The 13,620-nt window shown below is 34.8% G+C and overlaps 1 protein-coding gene across 3 annotated transcripts in view; it reads left to right on the forward strand.

The window, feature by feature from the left end:
- The window catches only part of LOC128176769 (zwei Ig domain protein zig-8-like), a 42,732-nt gene that overhangs the window by 13,239 nt on the left and 15,873 nt on the right, over positions 1-13,620 (forward strand). For all 3 annotated transcript variants that reach the window (XM_052843299.1, XM_052843300.1, XM_052843298.1), the window contains exon 2: positions 3,623-4,082. In XM_052843299.1, the coding sequence (XP_052699259.1) occupies positions 4,016-4,082 (67 nt within the window). In that variant the 5' untranslated portion in view covers positions 3,623-4,015. The remainder of the gene's footprint in view (positions 1-3,622; positions 4,083-13,620) is intronic.

Below are 13,620 nucleotides of genomic sequence, written 5' to 3' on the forward strand. Positions count from 1 at the left end.
GCGCGTTTTAGTGATCAAAGTGTTAACTCGTTCTATACAATCGACTGAGGACCTTTACACCTTTTTAAAATGCTAAAAATGCAGAGATGACCAACTTTTTTCTCGATATTGGTTCGTTTATATTTGGCCGTTTTTTAGTATTATTATTTTATAATCGATAAAATGGTGCCGTTTTTCATTACACGAAATTTTATTCCCGAGATGTACAATAAAAACGCAACAGTGCGATTTTTGCTTGCGTGATCAGCGTGTCCAGCTGTGTATTCTGGTAACTACAACCAATACGTGCATGTTTCTTTCAAATATTGACAAAGATTCTGAAGTAACAGATTCTAAATTTAGTATACCTGTGGCTCGTTTATGTTTATTAAGAAACCTTGTGATATAACCCAACGATCTAGACACCCCCACATGAATGATATTAAAGTTATTAATATATTTTGTTCCATTTTTTTTTTCATTTATTACCAATACATGCAGTCGTGGTGAGAGTTATGAAATTAATATTCCTTATTTAAGTCTAAAGTGCAAATCGGAAGATTGAACTTGGTATCGAATAAAATGCAATGGAATTTTATCCACTCGAAACCGATGATTTGATTAAGAACATAATTGATGAATTAAACGTTAAGTGGATATAGGTGCATATATGTTTTAATGAATATAATTCAAAAAGGGGTTCTTACCTATAAACTTGCTGGACTGTGTTGAGATTTGTTGAGTGGAAAAAATTCAGATTCTTGTGATGAATATTCGAACTCTATAGAAACCATTATTGTGGGGGAAAATGCCATGAGAATAAGAGAGAACCAAAATTAGGTCATATTTTATTTTTGAATCTTCGATAGCAGACGAACCAATACGTCAGGTCGCATCGTGGAATCTGACGAGATTCTTTCTGACATTGAAGATAGTAAAATCAAAGGAATATGCATATGCGCATACTAGGAGAATCGTTTTCTTTCATTCCTCTTCTTTAGCTTTATTCATATCGGTTGCATTTGTGGTCAGCAGTCACTGGTGCTATGGTTAGGCTTCGAGAAAGGTCGATACCAACTTGCTGTAGTCAGTTGCAACTCTTTTAAGAAGTTTTAGAAAATGGATAGCTATAGATTTTAGCTCTTAAAAGTAATGATTTGATAGGCTATACTTGTATATGTTAATCAAATATCGATCTCTGATGGTGTTTATAAATCTTGACTCGGGAGAAACGTTAACCAAACATATCTTTTAATGAAACTTTTGTCCACAGTTCAGTATTGTAAGGAAAACATTGCCATTTTTAACTTAAAAGACTGTCTGTTCAAAAAGCTTCATGGACACAACTGGGTCTTAAAAAAGGAAATAGATTTATGTCCCCTTATAACGCCAAAGAAAATCTTTTAAAGACTCACTGTCAAAATGAGATTAAAAATAAAAGTTAGGTTTTATTTTATATGAAATCGGAGGCATGTGTGTGTGTCAACTTCTAATGCACACAGATAAATCTTCATATTATAAGATAAATAAATATTTGTGTAATACATTGGAAAAACTAACAAGGGCGGGTCGCACTATTTGTCCTCTTGCTAAAGGGCTTTCAGAAACCGCAATATCGTGGGCTTAAAATACCACCGATAAGATGCGAGGGGTAAAAAGAATACCGAATGTTCGAACCTGTCAACATGTCAACCTTACTCTAGCAAAAATATTGCAGGCCAAGTATTTTATCGGGGTATCATCTTATTTAGCGCCAATGAGATTTGATTGATTGTAAATTCAGCATATTTCAGTTGACTGGACTTTTACAGAAGAGAATTATTTGGATTTTACCATAGTGACATGCAACTCAGGATTTAATTTTTCGTCTGGGTCTGATAAGCGCTTTTTTATTGTGGGTTCTATCTAGATTTTTTTCAAAAAGCCCATTCTCCTTAAATTGTAATTTAAGAGAGAGAGAGAGAGAGAGAGAGAGAGAGAGAGAGAGAGAGAGAGAGAGAGAGAGAGAGAGAGAAAATGAATTTTCACTTAGCCATCAATATGTTAGGGCATATTGCACAAAACAGTAGCATTTATTTTCGAATTCATCCTCAAAAAATTGCATTTTCTGATAGCACATTTTATGCACCGCTTAGAACTCATGTTCCTTTAGATACATTATTCAACATAGCGAGGAAGTAGCAAACTATTTTGTAAAGCTCAAGATTAGATAAACCTTTGAAGAAAAAATCAAAAATTGACATGGCCATACACATTCCCTTCCGGTTCCTGTGTTTGCTTTGAAATTGATAATGGCGCGGAACTTTTAGCAATAACGAACCATAAAAAGCAAACTGTCTATTTATATCCTTTGTTCTTACATTAAGGTAGAAAAACTCTTGAAATGTTAATCAGGTGTTAATGCGACTGATTTCCTGTTCAGCCGTTAATGGCTACTGAGCTACATAAGCGATGAATACTCCACGAGCTAAAAAGCAAATAGAAACGTTTTAGTCTGCAAGTTATATTAATAGCCGAGATGGCCATTGGTTTTTTTTAAATGGTGGACACCCCATTGTATATCGACGATGTCGATGCAAGTTTATACAGTTGTAAGATGCGTTACCACAGATCGAGTGTGTATGGTTGTTGATTGTGTCTCCTAATGTTGTCCAGGAATTATAACACTTAACCATTAGTTGTTAACGTTGTGTATTTACAAACGAGATATACAGAACGAGCCAAGGTCAACCAAAAACAGATGGTACTAAGAAGACTCTGGCCCCGTGTAGCTTGTCTGTTTGAGAAGATTCTGTCATACTTAACAATTATTTCTTGGACTGAATCCATTCAATATCCATTCAATAAATCATTTTAATTGAAAGACAGTAAAGAAAAATGCTACCAATTTGCAATGAATTCTTTTAACCATGCGAGAAACTGAACGACTCTCTCTTTCTCTCTCTCTTTCTTACCGAATCTCACTCGAATCAATCTGAAATACATAATATGCGGTTATGCACTAGTATTTGGAAGTGGATTGTGACGGAACGATAGGAATTTTTACGCTACAATGATTTTAATCACAGTACACACTTTAAAAAAAAGGTAAAAACAGTCAAAAGTTATCAGTCATTTTAAAAAAAATTGTTGATACAAAACCCTTTTAACTTTCAACCCAATATATAAGTCAATCCTTTTATTTAATCGAAAACCTATTAATATCATTGATTATTAATTTTATTGTGTGTTTTTATCATATTTGTGGAAGTGCATGTAAATTGCTCCCACCATATCTTTTCACCTGAACAAAAATCTCGTTTGATGTTAATATGACGATTTTAAGTAAGTAAAGAATGTAAGGCTAGAAATAACGACATTGATAAACACGAAGCGAATCGAAATTGCAGTCGAATGCAGTTGTCTGAAATAAGTTACAACCCACTTCAGGTATATTTACAGGTAGCAAACCTGAAAGGTGATAATATCACCATGCAATTATGCATCATCTTACCTCGCAGGTGCTACGATATATAGATATAAACAAGAAAGGGAATAACTTGTACCAAAAAATAACTGATTTTTCTCTTCCTTTTCTTGCACGTAAATGAGCAATTTTAAAAGATGTCATATCAGCTTTATCCTCTTCTTTTTTAAATTTTAGATGTGACAGAACCACACAGCGGTTAAATGGGTGATTCAAGATCCTCATAATACAAACCGGGAGACCGATCGTTGAATTCGAACTGGAGTTATCTGTCATTAGTGTGTAGTGAAGGCCGGGAGGCGGTTGTGCTTATACCTCACTATCAGACAAAAGCGTGCTTTTTTCGCTCTTCCGTGATATTGGGCCGTAATTCATTTTTATATTCAAAATGGGATTTTCGAATTCACCAACGCATTCATCATAATATTCTCGCTGACTTTGTGTACTCTTTGTACATTTCTTGTATCATCTCCTATTGACAAACTCTCTGGACGATTAAGGAAGCTTCAACTGATTAGGAACACCCCAAAATGTGATTTTTGTTGCTTTTCAATTGCCTGATGACTTAACATGGATGGATTACAATTTATAAATGGTGTTCTCTTAGTCTTGCTGATCTCGACGTTATTGGCGAAGGGTAAGTTGATTATAAATCTATTATCTGCAAGCAATAGGATTAAGGGAGATCTATCGTTATCCAGACCTATTACGGCTATTCGTACCTCCCAACGAAAAAAAGAAAAGAACACACTCAAGAGATTATTTATTAAAGAGTACATTCGTGGCATAATGGAATTGCTGTCTTTCAGATTAATTTATCACAATGCGATCATGTTGAATATCGAATATCTTTAAAGAGTTTTCTATTTTAAAATTTACAAGCTAAACGAAATATTTTTTTTTCTGTCGAGAGTCGATCCTCAGGACTTCCGCGACATGTTTCAAGGCTAATTGGGCAGCAGAACACACTTGTCACAAAAAGTTTTATTGCATGTTAAACCAGTTAGTTAGCCAAAAATCCTACTGACATACCATTTATCCGTTTGTGTATTTTCTCGCTTTTTCCCCTTGTTTTAACACCAATCTCGACGATTTAAGCGTTTGATTATATTTGCTCTCAAAGCAAGAGGCGAAGCTTTCGATCGCGTGGAGCTTATATGATACAATTATCATCTTTATATTGATTTAAGGAGATAAATTCCTAACTTCCAATTATTTGTGAATAATCGAGTTTTTGGATCATGGTCGGAACGCATTTTCGTGCCATTTTTTTTTCTCTCGTATCTTTAATAATAAAACCCCAACAAGGATTCCCTGACAATTCAAATGAATATGCGTTAAGAATTTCCGATAAAGAAGACATAAAATGAAAGAAAAGACATAATTAAAAAACAATACAGTTAGAAAAACAAGTATTGTTAAGAGTCAGAGACAGAACATAAAAACCCAACTTAAATAAATGATTAATTTGTGTACTGTTAAAGCATGTATTGTGAAATATGTATCTGTCAAATTAAGTGATAATAAAATAAAGATCTATTGAAGAAAAGATAGGTTCAACTAAAAGTCACGTCAATTCTGTGCTCTGGAATAAAATTTTGTTATTGTCGTAAAGGTGCAAACTTGTAAAGACAAAAAGACATACCATCGTACGAGATTGTTTGATAATATAGATTGATATCTCGCTAAATTAAACCAGATTTATTTCAGAAATTTAAATTGCCACTCGGAGTTAAACCTTGTCAAAATTCACGCCGTATTAAAAACAAACCCACGCTACCTAATATATCTTAAATTTCATTGCACCTACATCCGAACACTGAAGGAAACCACCCCCTAGATCTGAGATCAGATGGAATAAAGGCTACCGCTGGAGCCGTGACGGATTTATGTGACACCAAATGTATCTGTTTCGTATCTGAAAACAAACCAGATTGACACAAGATTGCCTAAACATAATACACGGGTTGCATCTTGTCCGAGGACCCTGCGATAGTAGTCTTTGATTAAAACGAAACCGTATCCTTTAATTAAGCACTGCTTAGTTTAAAGTCTTTAGGAATTTTTTTGTAACATTTAGTATACCCCCTCCCCACTTTTTTTTTTTTGGATTTTTTTTATTTGAGGAGCGAGTATCTGGTTTGAAATAATTGTCAAGATGTGCAACGAGCGAATAATTGTACCAAGGACACTAACCACCATCACATCAGGGCCAACCGATCATTAATGTTGACGGCGGATCGACACACAGAGATGGCTTTCTCCTTATGGAGATGATTTACGTGCCAGCAAGAGAATGATTAAAAATTATCAAAGTTGAAGCGAGGTTTCATTATTACCATTGAAGTTTTTGTCGAGTTTGATTAATGTTTTTCGGGGGTTCGTTTTTTTTTTGTGGTTTTAATTATGCTCTTAAATGACAGATCATCTTCTGCAGACAATTCAGTCATTATTCATAGTCTTTGTGTGTATGTGTGTGTGTGAGAGAGAGAGAGAGAGAGAGAGAGAGAGAGAGAGAGAGAGAGAGAGAGAGAGAGAGAGGTTGTTGTTGTATGCTTTGCCAAAAGGTTGGTTGCGATGATGAACCATTGCCATGGAACCATCTGCAGTCGTCGATTTTTCTTGTAGCCTGTTTTCAAAAAAAGATGATCCTCAAAGTTGACTGCGGTCGTAAATATGTCAGAAGGTCTCCAAGCTTCTTTTTGTGAGTCCTGGATGCTTCAAGCTGTACCTTTGTTCATTCGTGTGGTTCTCTTTGATTCGAGTGCAAATACCCCGCTGTGCCCGGCGACAAGAAATTCAATAATGTTATGCAAGCTACCCGCCGATTTCATTGAAAGTTTGTCAGATTTTGAATCAACTTCTCCAAAAACAGGAGTCAAGCCCGCAGCGGAGAGAAACTTCACTACAATGACTTCGAAATATGGACCAACTATAATTAGAAAAATCAACATTTCCATTATTTGGGAAATTGTGCGCTATATTAAATGCACCTCTTGTGATCTGTTCGGGCTTTTAACAGAGTCTTTCTTTTATTTATCAGATAGAATATTCCCTTGAATGAAATTAAGAGAACAAACTATTTATTTTCAGAATTCTCAAGAGTTCTTATATCTAGTTCTGACAAACTAGTTCGGCAGAGGCAATTTGTCAAAAAAGAATTTCATTAATTTCTCTTCAGACACTCGTAACTTTGGATAACATGAATAGCTCGTAATGAATTCTGAAGATGTTATTCAATAATATCGCTTTTGGTACAAGGTGTGATGGGTCTGTCATGGAGAAAATGGGTTTCAAAGCGGTTTGATTTAACTACCCTTGTACAAACACATATCGCTAATGTTGGTATCTATTACGTCTTCTGCTTCATTTGAGCGTTTTGTCAAGCGCGGGCCATTTCATGTAAAAATGTCTGCCGTCGGGTACCACAGAGACAAATAAAAATCCGCGTTTAATCCTTAAAACAGCAAATACTTTTCTCTTACTGCGAGACTTCGCTTGGGAATTCCAACTCATAAATGAACAAAAAGGGAAAGAAAATTTTTCCTTCGCTAGGAGTTCTTTATTTTTTTTTCTTCTTCTCAAACAAAGTTTATGGAAGGTGCCCCGACATTATTTTGTATTGTCAATATAATCCAACCGGTATTGATTACATGTTAAATATGATTAAGAACTTGTGCCACAAAAAAGATAATGCAGCCGAGCTGAATTGCCAAACAGCATTAATATTCAGTAGAAATGCTTAAGCATTTTCACCCAAGAACTGTACACAATCTGTTATTCTAAATTATATTCAGTATTTGCAAATAGATAAAGAGAGACGGTCTCAAGGTTCAAAATATTATGAAAAAGAGTTTATTGGCAGTGGTATGAATTTTATTAGACCATTTAAACATATCACATTATATTTTTGACTCACAAACACATAGACTCTGGTTTATGCAAATTAAACGTGGTTAAATTTAGATGCACATTTTGTTTAGTTGAAAATATTTCAAAACTTCAGACCCACGCGCCATCTCTTTTAAATTTGGATTCCAGAAATGCTAATGGTTGTTCCCTTTTTGGGGGGTTTATGTGTAAGGACCATTAAAGCCTATGACAAACAGTTTTTACGTTCTTGATTCAACGTTCAATCACACTTTTAAACAATGACGAATAAAACAGTCGTTAAAATTATTGTTTTGGCGGTTTTTGTAATAAGAGCCCGCTATTTTGCTCGAACCTTCGTCTACAAGTGTCAGGTAATTTATTGCTCATCTCTCCATTATACCCTTCTCAATGCATACCTTGGTGGGTTTTAGTATCCTTTATTAGTGCACCTTTATGCTAATTCGCTCACCCCCTCAAAAAATATCACATAAAAAAAATTTCGTACCAAATTGAATTACACAGGAAATCCTTGATGTCTATTCTTGTATATCTGAGATACGAAGAATATCAAACAAGAATTCTATTTGAATGCTAGATAATCGTTATATACTCATAATTCATAAATTGAATTGTGTTAACAGGTATGGTATTAATGATTTATTAATGCAAGAGGAGTAACAGTGAACCAAGGAGGATCTCTGTTTTAATCGTAATTCCTTGAGGGGCGTGTAAGGTTCGTGTGATAAAACTCAATGACACCATTACATCAAGTTCAAACGAACACGTCTGTCATAATAGTTATCCTGACATGCTTTGTCTGCGCGACGCGATGCGCAGATGAAGTTGCATCAAGGTATGCACCTGTGTTGTCACTATGTACTTTTCCTGCATTTCTCGTGCACTGAGAAGTGATCTTAAGAGACAAATGTGGTCGTACCTGATACTTCGATGAATTACAGAAAATTTTCCTCGTGATTCAAAGGAGTATCAGCCTGTAAAAAGTCAAGGCGATTTGTTACAAGTCAATTAAACTAGTTAAAATTCATCTACCGGATGAACGACTAGCATTTACTTGTCTCATGCAGAACAAAGCCCGCACGTGTTTTTAATCTCTCAGAGAGAGAGAGAGAGAGAGAGAGAGAGAGAGAGAGAGAGAGAGAGAGAGAGAGAGAGAGATTTTGCTAAAACCACTTCTTATGAAAATGTGATTATGCACCATATTAACACCATTTTTAATCATTTATCACATATTTCTGTGTATTTGTTATGTATTTTGGAGATAAGATAAGCGATTGTTAGGCGTTGTCTTCTTTCCTATTAATATTGAGCAGAACTTCCGTCAATTTTTAGACAGGACACCGACGCGAAACAAGACAGAGGAAAAGAAAAAAATATATATATATGCGAAAAAAATCGTGCCAAAGTCATCGATAAAAATAAAGATCTGACGCTAACCAGGGATGAGCTACATGCATATTTAATAAAAGTACAGGAGATTTCCTCGTGAATCCAGTCTGTCAGACAGCCGTCGATATAGGTATAAAACTGATGCAGCCCAGAAACGCCAAGTTTGGCCACTATATGGGTATGTAACAGGCCGCTGCCAATATTCGTAATTAGTGGCTATAAATAACGTATATTTTGGAAAATGACTTCCTTGTTTTTATTATTCTTTCACTCTGCTGAGTGCACTAAAAGAAAAATGGTAAATTTGGTTAAGAACCGTTTTCCCTAGTAGAAAATGATTCCCTAATCAATCAGATCTTCAGATACAATCAATCTTTTTAAGGTAGGCCTTAACTCTTTTTGCTTTTCATGTTACATGGCGCTTGTATTTCAAAAAAGTATATATATATACCAGTTTTTATGACCGAAACTGGAATCGAAAATTGCGATTTGATTTTCTCTAACCATCGAGTAAATCAAAGTCTCACCTTGAATTTTCTAATATAAAAGATACACAAAATTTATGACTGGTGTTCTGAGTGGGCAGCAATTTTGATCCTCCCACGGTACACTGTGGGGGAGGGGGGGGGGGCACAGTTTCCATGATGAATCCCTCTCTCACCTCGTGTTCTTCAGGTGTGCCTCGGTATCTAGTGGGGGATCAGACCTGGCTGATTTACACTCTCAATATCTGATCGCCCACCCCGGGTGCTTGACACATCCTAGCAATGCCTCAACAAGCTGGATCTGTTTGTTTACGCGTTGAATTTCAGCGTTATCTGTCTTATCTGTCCTTTTAATCGACTTTGCTTCACTAATTTAAGGATCCGGTTAGATTTCCTTCGCTTGATCGTATCTGATCAATGACGAAAGATTAAAATCTCGAACTAAGTATATCACCCTTGATTTCTTAATAAAATTACACGCTTTACCAGTAGAATTCATCGCGGTGGCTTTTTTGAATGTTTTGAAGTTGCCAGAACATAGCTGACTCCTTCCTACGAGGGTCTAGAAGTCGTGCGCTTTTTGTACAGGATAGGAGTGTATCGTGTTTCAATTAGTCGGTATTATTAAGTAAATCACAGACATAATTTGGCTTTTGAAAGCTCCCATTGATGATCCGATTTGTACTAATCAGATTCATATCAACTGCAGACGAAAATCTAATCAACTTAATGTTTGTATTCATCAGACATTTTCCATGGTCTTTCTGCTTCGGGCATTGCCATGCTCGTTGATCATAGCATCGTCAATAACTAAAATCTCCCAAGCAATTCGCTGTATTTTTATCTTTATTTCACACTTTGCAAGAATTAGCACCTTTAAAAGACCTATCTAAGGGTTTTGCAAGTCGGCTGTAAAAGAATCAATTTTTGAATTATTCATATTTGCAGTTTCTGATTTGAATAAAGATAAAAAAAGAAAGTAAAATCCTCAAAAATTAAATCAGACTTCAGAAATCAGCTATAACAAAAACTTCAATGGAAAGCTTGTTCAATCGACATCTGTAATTCCCTTTTATCACTTATTTACTGGGGTGTATGTATCAAGGGACATTTTCTTACTCAGTTGACTAATTTAGGTCAAAGAAGTTACCGTATTTTTCACTAAATACGAGAACTTGAATTTTTTAAATCCTTAAATTATGCACTTAGTAATAAAAATTTTTTTTTTAAAAAAACTTAACAAAACACAAGACATTCTTGATATACATAGTTATGTAGTTCTTTCTTTTTTTATATGTACATTTCGCATGCGATGAACACATATATACCGGACGATTTAAGGAGAGTATCGGTTTCCCTTTTAAGTTGGCATCGAAATACAAGAATGGAGAGTGCAGGCAATAATATCAAAAGGCCAAATGACGATGTTGCCTTGCCTGTTATCAACACGTTGAGATCGAGATTCTTGGGGGCTACTAAGGCTTTACAGGTGGCACGAATTAGGTGTCGTTGGGTCTATTGCATTAGGATTGCATTACGTACTGTGTTCACAACTTTATAAATCTGGGATTTTGAATGGCATACGGATATTAAATTCCTCCGTTTGACGGCCACAGTTGCATTATTTCAAGTACGTTACGCCATATACTGGGCGATTTAAGATGGGTTTGTGTTTGGTCAACGTTTTTTGATTTGTTTCAAAAAAAGTAATTGCGTTAAAAAAAGAAATTGTGTAATGCAAAGTTTATTCAGTATATACAGTGTATGTTTGCGAAATTAATGGGATGCGCTTATGTGGGTTGTTCCTGGGGTTTTTTAAGTGATAGTAATCTATGAGCGATCTCAACAGACATGCAAATAGAACAGAAACTCAGTTCATTCATATGTGTAATAGTGAAGTCCTCATTGACAATTCTCTACCAAGAGTAAAAACAAAGAATAGTTATATATACTGACTTAACGTAATCCGGTTAATGACTTGCCATTAACTAATCAACTTAACTCGCAATAATTGCCATGAAACGACTGTTTCACCCTTTTTTGCGAGGGTAAAGCCCGAGGTTATGACATAGGTACACGAAACAACACCGAGAGGTGAGTCTGTCCTGGAATGTCAAAACATATGCATCTCGTTACCCCCCACACACCCTAACGGTACTGAATATGCAATAACTACACTCAAGGGGTTTCCTTCAATTATGACACTGCCCAAGAGGTGCTCGATACATATAGATATGCATATAGCTGCTCAGACGTAATGTTCCAAGAGTGAGCGTTCAAGACAAGTGCTCCGTATATAAAAGATGTATAAAGTTAATAACAGGGCGCCTTGCCCAGGACAAAGGCTTTTTATCGTTTGGCACCAAAACAAAAAAGGATTCGATAAAGAACCAAGGTCGATAGCGATCAAGTTTGGCCGTGGATTTTCAATATCTAGACCATTTATTTTTGAACTTATAGTATAAATTTACTGAAGTATAGTCTACATCCGATTTTCTGTTTTAAGGTGTCACAACTTTTTGATTTTTTTTTTTAAAGTTTGTTCTTTTTCCAAATCTTTGGCTTATACAAGACTTGAAAGAGTTTCATTGGATGAAGCAATCAATTGCAAATACATGTACAAGACAATCAATTGCAAACACGAGACAATCAGCTAAAAGATGTCTTCTTTTTGGCTCTAGTGACATATAGTAATTGTGCATACATTTTTAGAATATGGAATTTTTGATAACGAAGTTCCAATAAAGTAAAAGGAGTAAGTGTACGTTAATAAACCGTTTTTTTTTATTTTAGGTTTAGTATGATGAATTATAATGAATGATTTAAAAAAAAAAGAACTTCATACCTTTCTAGATATAGATGAGCGTATTACATTAAACCCACGTGGTCATAAATACACAAGAATTTTGATTTGACTATGGTCTAATAAGTAATAAAAAACTAAAACTAATAGATATACTTCAACAATATGGGATGAATGAAATTAATCTCTTTAACAACAAGATACTTAATTTGACTTCACAATGACACAGCAAAGCCTTCCTATTCAAAAAGTATTTACACTTTTAAAATTACATGTAAATAGAAAAAAACTTTGGTATGAAATCACATTTTAGATTTTGAAGGAAAAAAAATTATGTATCCGATGCCCAACCAAAAGGGCACACGAGCTATCTCTTAACATGGCAAACATTGCAATCGGTAGAACAGTTTACCTACTTCAGACAAAAACCCCAAACCTATTAGGTCTCTTTTTATACAACAACGACTTGTTATACATATCGCGGAAACAGTGTAAAAACACGATTTAATAATTTAATGCATATCAACTTCATGTAGCACTTTTAACTGTTTTTTTTCGACAGACATTTAGAGTGGGTACCGGTCCCTGACTTAATATTCCAAAGATCTTTAGAACTAAGTAAAACAAAGGGCGTAAGACACACCTTAAAATCTAACAGAACCATTTTAACTTGGCAATCAAACATTTGTTATGCAATGTCTGAAATGCTCTCGCAGCATGGAGGGTATTATCCAGGATTTATCAATCTGCTTCAGTTATTTTTTTGAACATGTTAAAATAGCGTGATTTACGGCCACAAATATTTTTTGTGGCACACCAAGTCAAAAAATACGCCCGGATTTTTTTCTCTTTAACTTAACTTTAGGGATTAGAATAATTCCGTACAGATGTGTTTATATTCATGTACCAGTAATTATTTTAAAGACCTTAAGCATAATTAGTTAAACGTTTTTTTTACATGTCAACCCCATCAGTGCATGACTCGCAGTTCAATTTGCGGAGAATTAAAACGTTATGTTTCCGTTCATAATTCTGATACTATTATATTGACCATACAAAACATTAATCCAATTACTTGTTACATTTAAATACAATCACCTCATTTTTACCACCCCTCCCTGTCTATTAAAAAAAAAAACTTTTTAAATTGACAAAACGTATGACGATACCGTTAGTAAAGATAGACAGTCTGTGTGAATGTTTTATGTCCTATTTTAAAAGACGAAATTCAGCAAAAGTCCCCGCTAAGGATTTATGTCATGTTAATCACTTTGCTTGACATCTTGTGACGGAAGTATGGCTTTTGTTATAATTCGGATGAGTTATGCAATCGACAGTTAAAAAAGCTAGCACTTCCCATCAAAATGTATTGCTTAACATGCATTGTCTTTGAAGGATGTTAAAATGTTACATAACAGCGATGTATTTTTCAAGACATTTTAATATGTTCTGAAACATAAAATGAGAAAATCTTGAAATTCACTAAAAAGAACTAATAAAAAACAAACAAACTACTTAAGGAAAACTGGGAAAAAGAACAAAATACAAATGTATTGTAAAAAGATCATGATTCAATATCCAGAGCTTTTAAAAAATATATTTGAGTA

The sequence above is a fragment of the Crassostrea angulata genome, chromosome 3 (genome assembly GCF_025612915.1).
Source record: "Crassostrea angulata isolate pt1a10 chromosome 3, ASM2561291v2, whole genome shotgun sequence".
Lineage (NCBI taxonomy): Eukaryota > Metazoa > Mollusca > Bivalvia > Ostreida > Ostreidae > Magallana > Magallana angulata.